Here is a 14,784-nt window from a genome sequence, read left to right on the forward strand (position 1 = left end):
TGACTAAGCTAACTACCTGCTAAGCACCAGCATTTTAGCATGGCTGTAGATTCTAAGTCTTGTTCATTTAAGTCAAACTTTTCAATTACAGTTTATGGTGGGGCCTTTAAATGGCTTTGAAATAGTAATTATCCCTTATGATTGTTCCTTTATATAATGAAATAATTACAATAAGAATTTAAACCTTATTGATACATGCTCCTTGAATACTTTGATCCCTAGTACTTACAATCACTCATCTCCCATTCAGTGGGCAATATACTGACCAGCTTGCCTTTTTTCTTCTTGAACACAGCATGGAGGAGACAGTGCGAACACTACTACAGAACCAGGACTCACTGGAGGGCCCCAAGGTGGACCCACTGGACCTTATGAAAGCATACAAGGTACAAAAAGGACCTCCAGTCACCACTAGATATATTTAAGTCCCTTGGTTGCATTTTTGTTTTATAACACTGCTGTGATGCCTATGTTGTCTTTGCCCTCACCATTTTGATTTGAATCAAGTGAAATCTTGTCTGCACATTTTGCAGACTGTTTCTGACTTGCCAAAAATGGTTATATGATAAAGCGAAACAGTAATTTGAGCACATTTTTTGCACTAATGTAATACAAAACTGTAATAAGAAAATATGCAAACAACTGATTTTTTTCAATTTTCAATTATCCAACCTGCAGATGGTAACACATTATAAAGCCCTTGGGATGATTTACATTTAGATATATTATTGATTTCACTACGAAATTAACTTTAAAACCTTTTTCAAATGATGCTTCATGTTTTGAGTCACGTTTGTATTATGCTACGTCAAGATTATGATGCAAGTGGCAGGATGAGGTTCTTCTTGTGCAGGTTGTAATGTGTAGCTAAAAAAATATGAAAAAGGGACTGTGGAGACTGCTAAAGTAATACATCTTAATCAGTATTAAGTCATAGAAGTGTATAGAGTAGGGAATGAAATGGATACTTACCCTCATGATAGCGAGCATTGTTTTAATTTATCAAAGAAAACAATCATGACTTTTTCCACACTACAATAAGAAAGCTTTTTGAGAGCTTTTTTTGGTTAGCTATGTACATTGCATTCATGATAAAATATCATATTCAAATTCATATCATTAAATTCCAGTCTGATGTTTCACAGAGTTACTTTCACCCAAAAATGTTACTCTTATAATTTAATAATTTACCTTATGGGGACCTGCTTTGTATCCCCAGATGGAATTGGGTCCGTCATAATGCAACTGTATGAAAGTGTTGTGTATAGACATACAAGTTGCACTTACTTCAGATCTTCAGCTCTGACGTAGTTTATGATTTGTGTTGGTGTGGATAAATGTGCATAATATAAGAACTAATGAACCATCTAGCAAATGCAAACATAATTCATAGAATTCATTAGTTAGGGGTCTAATCACTTTTCTGTGCTTTTCATGTTACCATCAACCTCTTTTTTTTTTAATCAAGGCTTTTTAATATTTGGTTTCTGCTATTTTAAACTAATCATTAATGCAAAGTGCTAAATGATGCAAAATTACAATGAGGGCCAATAAATACTTTGCAAACATCTCTTTATCTAGTCTCATGTAAACAAGATGCTCCAGTGATGAGTCAGATAAAAGAGGAGACAAACTACTTAAAGCATTTTGAATAGAAAGTCCGTAATGCCATAGATGGTGGGTGTATGACACATATCTCGCCCCTTCTCCCCAAAGGCCAATCGTCTGCGTTATAACAGCCAAACGGAACAGACTTGCCTATAAGGGTTTTGATTCTAGCAAATTAGGACGAAACCTGATTTATTTAAAACCAAATAAATTTCCTGGAGTTAACACTGAAATATTAATTGCCCGCCCATGCTGCCACTTTGAAGGGTGTTAAAACATTGTGGTGGTATCAGTTGACAGTCATGGTGACAGTGGCTTGTTGCAGTAGATGTTCTGCTCCTGATGAACTGATTTTTAGTGGAAAAAGTCAGTCAAAATCAGAAAAGCTAGGCCAAAATACACATATGGATACTAAATTACGTTTAAGGATACATGAACCATTGGGAGGAAAGTCAAGTCTTCAACTTTATCAATTTGTTACACATGCATAATCCCAAGGAAATACAAAAATTTCATCTGACCCTCTCCCACTAAGCTCACTACCATCTTCAGCTTTTTCTGCACCGCTGCTGCTCTCTGTCCATTTAAACATCCAGCTTTAAAAATTGTAACAAGAACTGATCTCATGATCCCTTACATACTGCTCTTTACAGTTTAATTGAGCAGACACACAGGATCCCACTAGGGTCCTTTTTCTGGCCACCTGTTGAACAAGTGTCCAATATTCACTGGTGTTTTAGCCTTCATTTGTTCCACTAACATGCAAGGAGACTATTTGTCTCCCCTGGCTTAGTAAATTTTCCACTCTCTTCACCAGCCACTTGTTAATTTTGTCTCTCTGCCATTTCACACTGAGCATGAAGCATACATGCAGGTTGTCTGAGCTTGTGAGCCAGGGAGACTGTCCTCGCCAGAAAAATGACAGCATTGGTCATATGTTCAAACACTTAAAAACACCATGATTTTGTTTCCCTGACAAGTGAGCTGTTGCAGCTCTAATAAAGGCTGGGTTAATAAAACACTGAGGGAGGTGGAATGACCTGTAGTTTACTACCAAATCTCTTATGGTAAATTTAGTATAATTTGCATTTCCACAGCGTCATGTCATACTATAATGTTTTCATACTCATATTAATTCATATTAATTCCGTTTTTTTTGTTCTTTGCCATACTCCTCATCGATGTAAAGCTACTGTCACTTCCTGATGTTTTTTTTTTTTTTCCAAATTAAATGCCTTGTAATAGAGGGATGGCTGAAATACTTTTAATGTGAAATTCAGTCAGGGAAAAAGGCAAAGTAGAATGCCTGACATGAGCCTTGCTGTGCAGATGGAATTAGTGTAGACATTATTATAAATAGAGGCCTGATTGTCTCTTCCACTGAGATAAATACCTTTATTTACCATGGCCACTTTTTGAGAATGGACGATATTTTGCAGTTGGACACTTGTTGAAGTTGTAAGAGTCAGCCTACGGTTTTACGTTGGGGGATGATATGGGGATGGTGCTTAATTAGTCAACCATGCAGATAGGTGAATCAGTGCAATAGAGTAAAAGCTGCAGGCACTATAAGGTGAGGTGTTGATTCCCAGTGAGATCGACAGCACTAGTTACACATTACTCATACACATTACAGGGGGTTGTTTGATTCAGCATTAATAAACGTATGAGTGAATAAAACTTAAAAGTAAAGCTAAGCATAAGTTTCATTTATGCAGCATTCAGTGTGTTGTTTATCCAAATGTATTGCTATTATAACTGGAGCCGACTTTGATATGGAGAATTGATCCGCCCTCTCTGCATTCTAGGACAAACTCCTGGAGGAAATGTGGAAGCAGCAGGATAGTCTAGAGGGTCCTACAGCCACAGCAGTAGAAATGCCAACCTCGCCTGAGGCCGGTGGTGGATCGGAGGAAATTTCAAAGGACAGCAATCCCCTGCTAGAGCGACTCAGAGCCCTGGAGGTAAAGTGGATTGCACGGTCCACTTCGCATCCTTCCCTCAACCTTTCCCCATTTTCCTGCTCCCTATGTCCTTTCTCTTCACCCCTGAAATGTCAGATTGATCGATATATTGAGGGTACCGCATGTTTAATTAAATTGAATCATCACTATCATCACTGGATATCTATAGACACTTGGAATAAGTGGGCAGCTCAAGGACAGCACACAAGGCTGTTTTTTGAAGGCCTGAACATTGATGAACTGGCTACATGATGATCTATCTGATCGCTGAGAGTTTTTTGTGTCTTCCATATTTAAGAAGGATTACAGGGTAGCTAGGGTTGTTGAAGAAATAATATGGTGTTAGTTCATCCCTAACTTTGAAGTCTGACAAGCTGTTACACAGATCAATCAACTAATTATCTATTTTTTTTTTTTCTTTTACTACAGCAGAGGCCAGCATATGTTCTGAACTTTGGACCAAATCTGGCCTTAACCTAAATTATAGCTGTTTTTTTTCTTGCTGGGCTTCATCAAAACCTTTTGGCGTGTTGCAGAAATATACTGCAGACCCCGTTTTTTGGTGTTAAAATGCTAAATTCCTAGCTGAGGCGTCATCTGTTTTGAAATCATTAGGGAAATCTAAGATAAAAATAATTTAAAAGCAACCTAAGGTAAATATGATTTCCTCACGGAAACTGGAACATGAAACATGTCAGTTAATGTGACTGTTTAACTCATTCATACCATCATATGAAATCAACAGGATTTACTTGTTTTAATTAAATAGCTCTCAAATGATAATCAACCACTGTCACGTGTCATTCATAGCAACTGAGTCTATGTGGCTTCATTTGAAAATACCAATGGGACATGTAGATGGCAAACAAGTACAATCCGTGTTTCATCATGCCTCTATCCATCTTGGAATACAGACCTCATTATCATGAAGAGTGATACTAGGAGCAGGGGAACAGCAGAAGACAAAGGAGTTATTCATATCCACTAGCCGATAATTAAAATGCTGACAGGGTGGTTAACATTTTGAGTCAGTGTTGCAGTAAATGTACAGTGTGCCTCGCCGTCTCACCTTCCCTGCTGAAAAGGTAATAGGACTTGCCATCTGTTGAGAGGTCTCAGACAGCCAGTATTGATCACACTGCTATATCTACTGCAATGCATAGCCTAAAGGAGAAATCCACCTAAAAACAGAATTCACTTGTCTTTGTTTTAATGGATGTGATGCAATTTTCACACGTGTTATTGTTGAGCTATTTTATATTATAAAACTGTCATCTTTTATTTATTTTTAAAAAAATATGATCAGTAATGAAAATGATGCCTTACTTTAAGGCCAAAGAACAGAAACCTGTTTCCTTGTAGAGTATGAGAATCATGACTCATATTGGTTTTACTTGACTATTGCTATAACCATGGTGCTCTTTTATAAGATATAAATATAAATAAACTCATCCTTGGCTCACCAGGAGTGCACTTGCTGAACCCAGAAAAGGCTGTAATTATTGTACCGGTGTTACCGTATGTGTATGTGTATATGAACTGGTGTTCGGTGCGCGGAGATGTGGGGAGGGATAGTTACTGGTTGTCACACCTTAGTGCTGCTCTCTACAGATGCTTTGGGGGGGGGGCTCATTTCATCACCTACAATAGCTGAAACAAAAGGTTCTGATAAGACTGAGAAACCCCAGAATCACTGAGTTAAACACTGAACTACTGCAATAACCCATTACAGACACCATTACAGAAATTAATTGTGCTGTTTCCTTGTATCTTAATGTACAGTACATGCTTTCAGTTGGTTGATAAAGAACAAGTTTGCTGGTAAAAATAAAAAATGAAAAGCCTAACACATTAGCTTTAGCCGTTTTAATCCTTCAACATTCCTTTTTTGTGTATTATTCAACAATGAATGTCCAGGAATTATGTTACGTTTGTTATGTTAAAGTGTAACTTAGTTGTTTAAAGTCAGTGATGCTGACCAATTCCTGATAAACTAAATGAAATTTATGGTGATTTCATGAAAGCTCTGCGCAAATAGACCATCATTGAATAGCATAGAGCATTGTACCCGATTCCCACAATTTACGTCAAAAATTGCACTCCTTCCTCCCCAAGTCCCACTCAGTCAAATCTGAATACACAGACATGATCCACATACTTTTTAGATTCAGTGTGACCTACACTTTTCGACAATATCCTTATCTCTGCTGTCCATCACGAATAAACGTCCATCAATCTGCTTAGAAAACATCTCATTTCCATACGCACCTCCTTGTGAATGCAGAACTTGTCTGAGAATCTTCATGTGTTAAAGTCTTCTTCAGTGTCAAAGTAATCTAGTGATAGTTTCCTGTACAGCCATAGGTACACTATAAACAGCAACCGCTAATAGCTAATTCAGCATAATTTTGACCGTGCCAATTTGCCAAAATGTAAATTAATATAGTCAAAGAAAAAAACAAAAAACGGGCTTAAGCTGTAGCCCACAGTGTAACTACTTACTAACTCCATGGCAGCATCTTACTTCCGGTGTACACACCCAAAACATCATGGAAACTGAATTTCCAAAACTTAGACCAGGATTATCCCCCAAATAGAGGTAAGACAAAGAATAATAACAGGAGTGACAAAGTCTTTTTTTTTTCATCAAAACATGTATAGTACAAGTGACATGCCAATTTATACTCTTTCTGAGTAGCCCAACTTATTCTGAAAATAACAATATATATCATGCTAAGCTAAGACATGTAGTGACTGCTAAAATAATGATTCGGATGAAACTGACCAAACCACAAATACATTGGAGGATTTTAATATTTATATTTTAGCAACATTACATAAAGAATATGTAATCTATGTGCATCAACTACAAATGCTTTAATTTTGCACCCTGCATCCACTCACAGTAAGAGTGCTAAATTCAGCATGGAGGCTTGCTGAATTATAGGAAATGACTGGACAGCATTTCAGTGATATTTTAGTGATATTTAATTTTCTGTGGTACTAACCAGTCATTGGTGATTATCTTTTAAAATGAATTGCCCCCTTAAATTACACTTGTTTTCTTGTTTACCTTGTTGACCCTAATGGATCATTCGTAGTGTATTTTGTGATTTTCATGCCGTTGCCTCTTCATGGTGGCTGCCTTTATTTTATCCCCATTTGTAATTAAACTTTAACGCTGAACTGAAGAAACTTTACAGGGTTTTCCACTTAGTTGGAAACTACTCTCCAGTCATTATGGCCCACTTGGGTACCTTCCGTGTAATCTACCATGGAAAATTTGCTCTAAGAAGCACAAATAAGAGTGAGAAGATAAATAATAAAAATAGACTGAGCTTGCTGTGGTGTTTCACAGAGGAGAAGTCACTGACTCCTCTCAGCTCCTCAACCAAAAAGTAATTTTCAGTGGGATTTGACAGTTAAGCCTAAAACACTTTCCAGATCAACCATGTTAACTGTGAAAAAACAAGGATGAGGGAGCATGGCAGTAAACATTTACATCTTAGCAAGGGATTTATTTTTACATTCAGGATATTTTTTGCAGATGCAATATAATATGCAGATTCGAAAAGCGTTCTTTAATGTTTTATAAATTAAGATTTTAAGGAGTCAGAACAATCCTGTGGTCAGTCTCAGAATTTAATAGGTATCATTTCAGCAACCAGTCATTGAACTACGTTGAAATACTGTGGTATAATACTGTGTATTAGATTTGGCTCTCACCTTAGTTTAGAGTTAAAATGATGCTGAGCTGTGTGAGGTGAGTTCTTCTTCTGTGATTATCTGCCATTTCTGTGATTTTCTGTGAACCTTTTGTACAGAGGAGTTGCCCGCAGCACAGAAGTAAAAAAAAGCCTGCTCAGGTAGCTCAGCTTTTAAGATTTACTGGATTAATCATTTCAGTGGAAAGTCACCTCCTGAGTTCCCAGAATGCTTTCTGTTCCCTGTCGGGCAAAACCGCTGTCAGTAATTGAATTAAACCTGGGATACCTCAAGTGAGCCTTACAGACACAGTAAGGGTCTGCGGGATGTCTGAAATTTAAAGCATCATTCATTTAGAATCATCGACCTGCAAATCCCTCAGTGCTGCAGGAGAGAACCTCTGGATCTGTCTGTCAGTATGTTTGTCCTTCTGTCTTCAAAAGCTCACGTTTATCATACTGCACATTAGTTTTTTGCTGGACTGACCATGTTATTTGTCATGTGTATTTAAATCTCAACTGAGATGTGAAACCTTAGCTATACAAGTTTTTCTAAATTATACCTGTGAAGCGCATTCAGGAGTAATTACTGTAGTTCATGCAGTTTATCTGTCTGTTTTTTGTTCGTACAGGCGGAGAATTCTGCTCTGTCGATTGAAAACGACAATCAGAGGAAGCAGTATGAGCGCTGTCTGGATGAGGTGAGTGTTCGTTTTCTCACAACGCTTTCAAGAACATGTGCTGTGTACACCTGCTTTATTTATCCAGTGGGACTAGATAAACCATGCAACCATTCGACACAAGCGGAAAAAAATCATATCAATGTCAGATTTTAAGGAATAGATTGACATTTTGTGAAATACGCATTTTCACATTCATGGTGAGAGTAAAATGAGAAGATGGATTGTACTCTCTGTTTCCAGTCTTTATGCTAAGCTAAGCTATCTGTCCTCTGGCTGTAACTTCGTATTTAGCGTACGGACATGAGAGTGCCAGCATTCTTTTCAACAAAAACAATGTGTCTGATTGATATCAGACAATTTCCTATGTAAAGACTGCAGACAGCAGAAACAGGCTCTGTCCAAAATGAACTTCTAAAGCTCATAAACATATTTTATCTAGTTTGTTCGGTTTTTACTGTACAAAAACTGTCCAGTACTATATCACAACAACAAGTTGTGGTTTTTATGGGGGATTTTTTTGCCGTACTACTTGTGTACTTGACTATCATACAGCCGAAACAAACAAGATACAACATGTTAATTAGTGAACTTTAGAGTTGTTGGTTGGCAGATTTTTTCATTTTAAATAGAGCCAGGCTAGCTGTTTCCCCAATCTCCAGTTTTGATGCTAAGCTAGGCTAACCAAGTTGTGACTCCAGCTCAGTACTTAACGCACAGCTATTGGAATGGGATCATTCTTCTCCTCTCACTCTTGGAAACAAAGCAAATAAGTAAATTTCCCAAAATGTTCAACTATTCCTTTATCTTTTTAACTTGAGGCCAGACAAAGTTATCTGGAGGTCAGGACTCAGATAGACAGAGATGACCATCCGCTTCTTTAGCTTAGAGACTCACATACACACTCAAACTATCATCTATAGTGTTAGTGAAGTCCATGGAGAAAGCCAAAAGATGGGTATATCTCTAATTGAAGCAGACAGACAACAGAGCCCTGGGCAATTTGAGAATGAGAGATTGAGGAGCGGGACTCACCACTCAGGAGGACAGACTCCCAGCTGCTGTATGTCAGTTGTCTACCTGCACTCCTTCCCTCTCCTTTTCTCCCCGACAACACTTTGATTGTCTCTCCATCTCTTTCCCTGTCTTTCCTCCATCCTTCTCCAGCCGGCAGGACCCCCCTACCCAATTTTTTTAAGCAGCCTTCGCTAACGGGCTTGTTACCTTGGAGATTGCTGCCCATGAGAATTTACTGTCCTCTGGCTGAACGCAGAAATTTCAGAGTTTCTGATGAGGGATTAATTTCTCTTCTGCTGCTTTTCAGAAGCATTCTGAAGGATTCCTGTCATGGTCTGAATGAGCTGAAAGTGAGGCGTTTTGATAGATAGATGAAAGAGGTGCAACGAAATCATTTTGAGGCCCACAAAAGTGGAAATATAGTTATTATTCCAGTGCAAGGTATAAAGTATGCTTCTGCTTCAGAAATCAAAATAAGTAGTGGAGAAAGCAGTTCAGTTTGAACAGTTTTATCTAGCCACAAAACTAAAACTAAACTGAGCTATAGCCGCTTTCTGTAAAGATCTATACAGAATAGAAATCTTTTCCTAATTACACCAAGGCAATTGTTCAGATTTCTTGGACAATATTTTGGTTTATTTACATGCTGAGGACAAAGTTAGACATACTAACTGCAGGCAACTGCTATGTGATTTCAGTAAATCTGAGTTTGTGATGCAACATGCTGTCAATTTGTCCTCAGAGCATCTTACATGCCTCTAGATTCTCTCTGATGGTGTTTGTACTGGGTCATTTTCATTTAAAGTCTGTCTGCATTTCAAAGCTTCACAGAAAGTTCCAAAATCCAGTTTAAAATAATGACCAGACTTGTAATGAATTTTTTTACATATTTGTACTTCCCTTTTCCTCGTTCCGTTCAAGGTGGCTAACCAGGTGGTCCAGGCCCTCCTCACACAAAAGGTATGTCTTTGTCTCTGCAGTACTGAAGCATCATTAATCCAGACAGCCATTAGAATCAGTCAGAGAGATTATGACTTTCATGATGATGAGCTGCTGCATATCACTAAAAAAAAGGAGGATTAACAGAACATCTCTTGCCTCATGATCTTTGAAAGTACAAGAAAAACTAAAATCCTTTGATGTTAAGTGTTCCTGCTGTAAAAAGTGCAGCTTGCTGCATTTCAGCATCCATAATCAGTTTTACACCAGTTTGGACTCTTTAATGCAGTGGTTGTGGACTCAAGTCAGACTCGAGACATGGATCGGATTTGATTTGACTTTACAAAATCCACAAACAGACCTGTAAATCAAAAAAGACTGTCTGGGATGACTCGATTCCTCCCCAGGCCCAAGGATGAAAAAGTATGTTATAAAACAAATGTGCAGTTAATCAACTCTTCCTTTTCCTAACAACAGATTTGAATCAATCCTATCAATCGCGCTTACATACCTATAAGATAGAAGTCACTCGTGTCTGAAAATGAACTTAAATTCAGATCATCATTTTCTTACAGGTATGATGAAAAATGTTGATATAATTTTAAATTAAGATGAGAGCATGCAGGTGACTGAGAAAACATTATGATCTGTTGGTGTAATTGTCACAAATTATTTTTCACAGTTAAGAGTTAAATACTTACACATGATAAAATACACAACAAAATAAAATCAGTACCCTTAACACATAAAATGAGACTTATGACCATTAATCTGCTGTTACATGAAGCTGCACTTGGCTATAATAGGAGCACTGATCAAACAAAGTGTGGGACCTGAACTTGATTTGGAACTTGTTGGTCTTGACTTAGGACTTTAAAGCCAATACTAAAGATTTACTTGTGGCTCATATTTTCTCAACATGAGAAGACTAGCCCCTGTCATTTTCATCAGTCTGCTAGATTGGTAAAAAAGCACAGAATAGTGTTGAAGCTTTCAGAGTTAATTATACTTCCACATGGGGGCAAATGCACATGGATTCTGGAAAATGTATTCCTAATTTAAATCCAAAGTGTAAAAATGGCGTGACCAAAAGGCTACTATCATTTAAGTTCAGCACTATCATTTAAGTAATTTAAATAAATGTATTAATACAACCACAGAGGAATAATAAATGAATGTGACAGTTATATTCAAACTTGAGATATACTGGAAAGTAGACAAGCATTTAGGCAAAATGTACTTATGTATCAAAATAAAAGTCTTGACCTTGAAATCTGCTTCCTTTTGCATCCAGCGATTGTTGTCAGCGTTTGGACCATATTTTGCAGAGTAACTACTACAGCCATGCGATAAATGGAATGGAGTAAATGTATGGAGTCTCACGAAATGGGAATACTCAAAGTATATGAGCGCTTGAACTTCACTACAATGATTTAGTACATGTATTTAATTACATCACACCTTTGCAGATGGAGTCATTTATGTATGGTAGCTACACTAGGTTATAATTAATTTGCTAAGCACATATTGATATTATCAGTGCTTTATAAAGCATATTTAAATAGTTTCAAGCGGAAATCAAATACTCCTGCAGTGAGAAGATTCAATAACAAAATGCTTATAACTTTTTGTTGCTTTTGCTTGGATGTTGTTTTTTTGCTGTCATCTGTATCTTGCATAAACACAGCATTGTGTATCCTGCAGCTGTTAAATTAGCATCTGATACATGTGTAGTTATTTTAAATATCCCCTTAGTCATCATTATCTGTCCATTTTCCCTTTTTGTTTGGGGTGTTTCTAGGACTTGAAAGAGGAATGTGTGAAGCTGCGGACCCGTGTGTTTGACTTGGAGCAGCAAAACCGCATACTGAGTGTGCTCTTTCAACAACGTGTCAAAATGTCCACGATTCCTGTCTCCCAGGTAGGAGCACATGGTGCAATGGATACAAACAGACACTGACAGACATAGCCCGCTTCAAGGCTGTTTGAATATTACATGAGCTGTGCTCTACTTCTAAAGGTTACTAACTTTCAAAAGGACCACAAAGAGAGAGAATTCACCCCAGAATTTGATTCAATTCAAATTGTTAGGCTGTACAATTTTACAATAGGATTCAGAAAGAAATTCATTTGGACTTTATATTCTTCCTTTCTCAGTTGGTGTAGCTAGAGTCACAGCGGCTTGCTCGAGTGGATTCAAGTGACCTTTCATCCAGCTGCAAAGTGATGGTGTAGAAATCAGAAACTGTGCTGATCATGTTTCTTTAATTGCGCTCGGCCGTCGAACGATAGGGACAACCAGTTAAAACCCGGGCCTTCCTGTAGTATTATTAGCCATCCTGACAATCCCTTGTTCATTTGTGGAGTTTCATCACTTACTGCACTGTAGAGTTTTATACCTGCTCTAATCAATATTTGTTTATAAAAATGGACTATCCGACTATGACTACTTTGACAAGAGTCACTAGTAGTGACAACCAAAGAGAATTATCACCCTCTACAGTTCCTCTCAGCTCTGCGTAGGGCTTTAGTGTCTTTTTGCTGATTTTGCGGATTTTTCATCATCTGTGGCAATGGACACAATGCACAGCCTTTCAGTAACTATTATGCTGAGACCTGAGCCTATCGACACACTTTATGGTCGACTACAGTAACTTAGAAACCCCTGACAATATGCACTTTACAGTGCCTTACTTTTCTTATCAATTCACCAAAACCCCAGTAATCTGAAAATAAATTCAATTTAGTATACATGGAAATCCACGCTGGATACTCACTGATCCAAATTTTTTAAAATGTGCTCCTCAATTGGATAGAAACTACCCATTTCCTGAAAAGACCAATGCAACCACAAGACATGCAACTTCAGTAAAGTGCACATTTTGCTTGATTCTTGATCAATTGGATCTGTTGCTCTAACTGTATAACTGCCAGTCATCTGCACCACCACCTTCTGTATGGTTGAATGTGGAGCACTGAGATCCCCGTATTTCCCATGAATTCTCGCCAAAATGAGAGACTGCAGGAATCCTGGCTTTTTTTATGTTTTTTTTTTGCATACAATAAACAAAACAAGCCTTCTCCAGACCTCATAAATGCTACCATGTAACTGCCGTAGCCATAATGCAGCTCTGAAATGGCGTTGTTATGGTAGCATAACTGGATGAACTTCTCAGCTGCAGCTTTCATCTGGCGGCTTACAGACCAGCTTTGTTCCTCAATATTATTTAGAACCCATTCAGGGTTGCTAACTCTAAGGCATGTCAAAGGAAGACAGCCATTGCTTGATGAAAAATATAAACTACTGTTTCACACAGGACAACTTATGAGCATCATTTTTTTTTCACATTTCAGCGTCAGAATTGGTCCATAAACATTACAGAATTACATTACACAGTTTTCACGACTTTAGGTGGCAGAGGTGCAAACACAGAGCTCTCAAAATCCCCAAACCCCTTCGTATATGTTGAGTTTTGCCTCTTTCTCTTTTCTCTCCAATTTTGGATCTGTTAAAGCTTGAAATGTGTGTAGAGTCTGTAGGGGGCAGAGTAATGTCTGAGTGTCCCACGGTACATTTTACTGTTCATTATGAAGTGTAGTTAGATTTATAGCTAGGACATACAGTGTTTTTTCTCCCTTTCTTTGTCTTGGCCACAACAAAAACTTCAATGCATAATTGGTCTTTATCAGAGTGCTGGTAGAATTTCAGATTTAACTTTTGTAAACCACTAAAATCCTAATGAAATGACCCCTCTCTCTCTTGCTGAGAGTCATGATCATTATGCAGAAGACAGATGAGAACTTTTTTTTTTCTAAAAGTCTCTTTGGGTTGTCGGGATGCTCAGCATGATTCCTCTCCTCTGACAAACCTACGCTCAGTATTCAGATGACCAGTTTTCTATCAAAGACAGAATTGGAATTAACATGCAGCAGAATCAACATGAAAAAGACAGAATAAACTGTATGAATACCGCAGAAATTCCTTTTTGCATCTTCATAGAAATCATCATGGAAAGACTAGGAATTCCCATACCAGGTCATTGAGTATGCTTTGAGCCTAGCAGAGCAGGAAATGCTGTCCTTCATCTTAACCTTTTCTGTAAAGGTCAAACTTGCAGACTGCTAAAAGAAGGATTCTGTCTTTGTAGGAGAACTACATATATCACTGCAGAGATGCTCAGCTGCTTCTGCTACAAAGAAGGATTGTATATGCTGACATTTTCCCTTAAGGCGTGATTAAACTAGCTTGGAAAGTTATGATCTTTGGTGACAGAATATGCATGCAGCAGTATTTGCTTAATATGAGAATTCATTATTTGGTGTGTTGCAAAAATGACCATTAATTTTTCTAGAATTTGAGAATGTCCTAATATAAATAATATCACAGAAATTTTAATAATTATGGTCATGTTTTGTGTAATTTTTTAGACTGTTTGACCTGCTACAGTTTCTCCACTCCTCCGCCAAACATTTCAGCCAAGTTCCCTCTAATTAAACACTCTCTCTTCTGATTACTAACGAGTAAAATAGTTATTAGATCATGCTCAGGCTAGAAAGTAGATTTCGAATTCCAGACCTTACTAGTTAATTTCACTGTTTCACCAGGCAAGATGGATTTTTACTGCATAAAAAATGTTAATAACAGAACATTGCTGGCAGCATGAGGAAAAAAAAACCTTTTATGTGCCAGATACTGAGCCTTTGATTTACTATTGCAGCTTTCCCCGTTATCTAGGAGGATACATTAGTAGTGTAAGATAATTATCTCTCGCTTAAAGCTTGAATATTAAGCACAGTTGTTAGATTTGTCTTCTGCAAAGTCACAAACAAATGTTTTGAGAAACAAGCCTCGCATTTAAATCACTGATTTCA

At 37.6% G+C, this 14,784-nt stretch overlaps 1 protein-coding gene across 1 annotated transcript in view; it reads left to right on the forward strand.

The window, feature by feature from the left end:
* LOC120801613 (nck-associated protein 5-like) overlaps positions 1 to 12,078 on the forward strand; it is a 36,415-nt gene extending 24,337 nt beyond the window's left edge. Inside the window, exons 3-8 of the mRNA XM_040148765.1 lie at positions 296 to 386; positions 3,417 to 3,572; positions 7,909 to 7,977; positions 9,895 to 9,933; positions 11,714 to 11,833; positions 12,070 to 12,078. Of these exons, the coding sequence (XP_040004699.1) occupies positions 296 to 386; positions 3,417 to 3,572; positions 7,909 to 7,977; positions 9,895 to 9,933; positions 11,714 to 11,833; positions 12,070 to 12,078 (484 nt within the window). The remainder of the gene's footprint in view (positions 1 to 295; positions 387 to 3,416; positions 3,573 to 7,908; positions 7,978 to 9,894; positions 9,934 to 11,713; positions 11,834 to 12,069) is intronic.
* The last annotated feature ends 2,706 nt before the right edge of the window (positions 12,079 to 14,784 follow it).

The sequence above is a fragment of the Xiphias gladius genome, chromosome 16, assembly GCF_016859285.1.
Source record: "Xiphias gladius isolate SHS-SW01 ecotype Sanya breed wild chromosome 16, ASM1685928v1, whole genome shotgun sequence".
Classification (NCBI taxonomy): Eukaryota; Metazoa; Chordata; class Actinopteri; order Istiophoriformes; family Xiphiidae; genus Xiphias; species Xiphias gladius.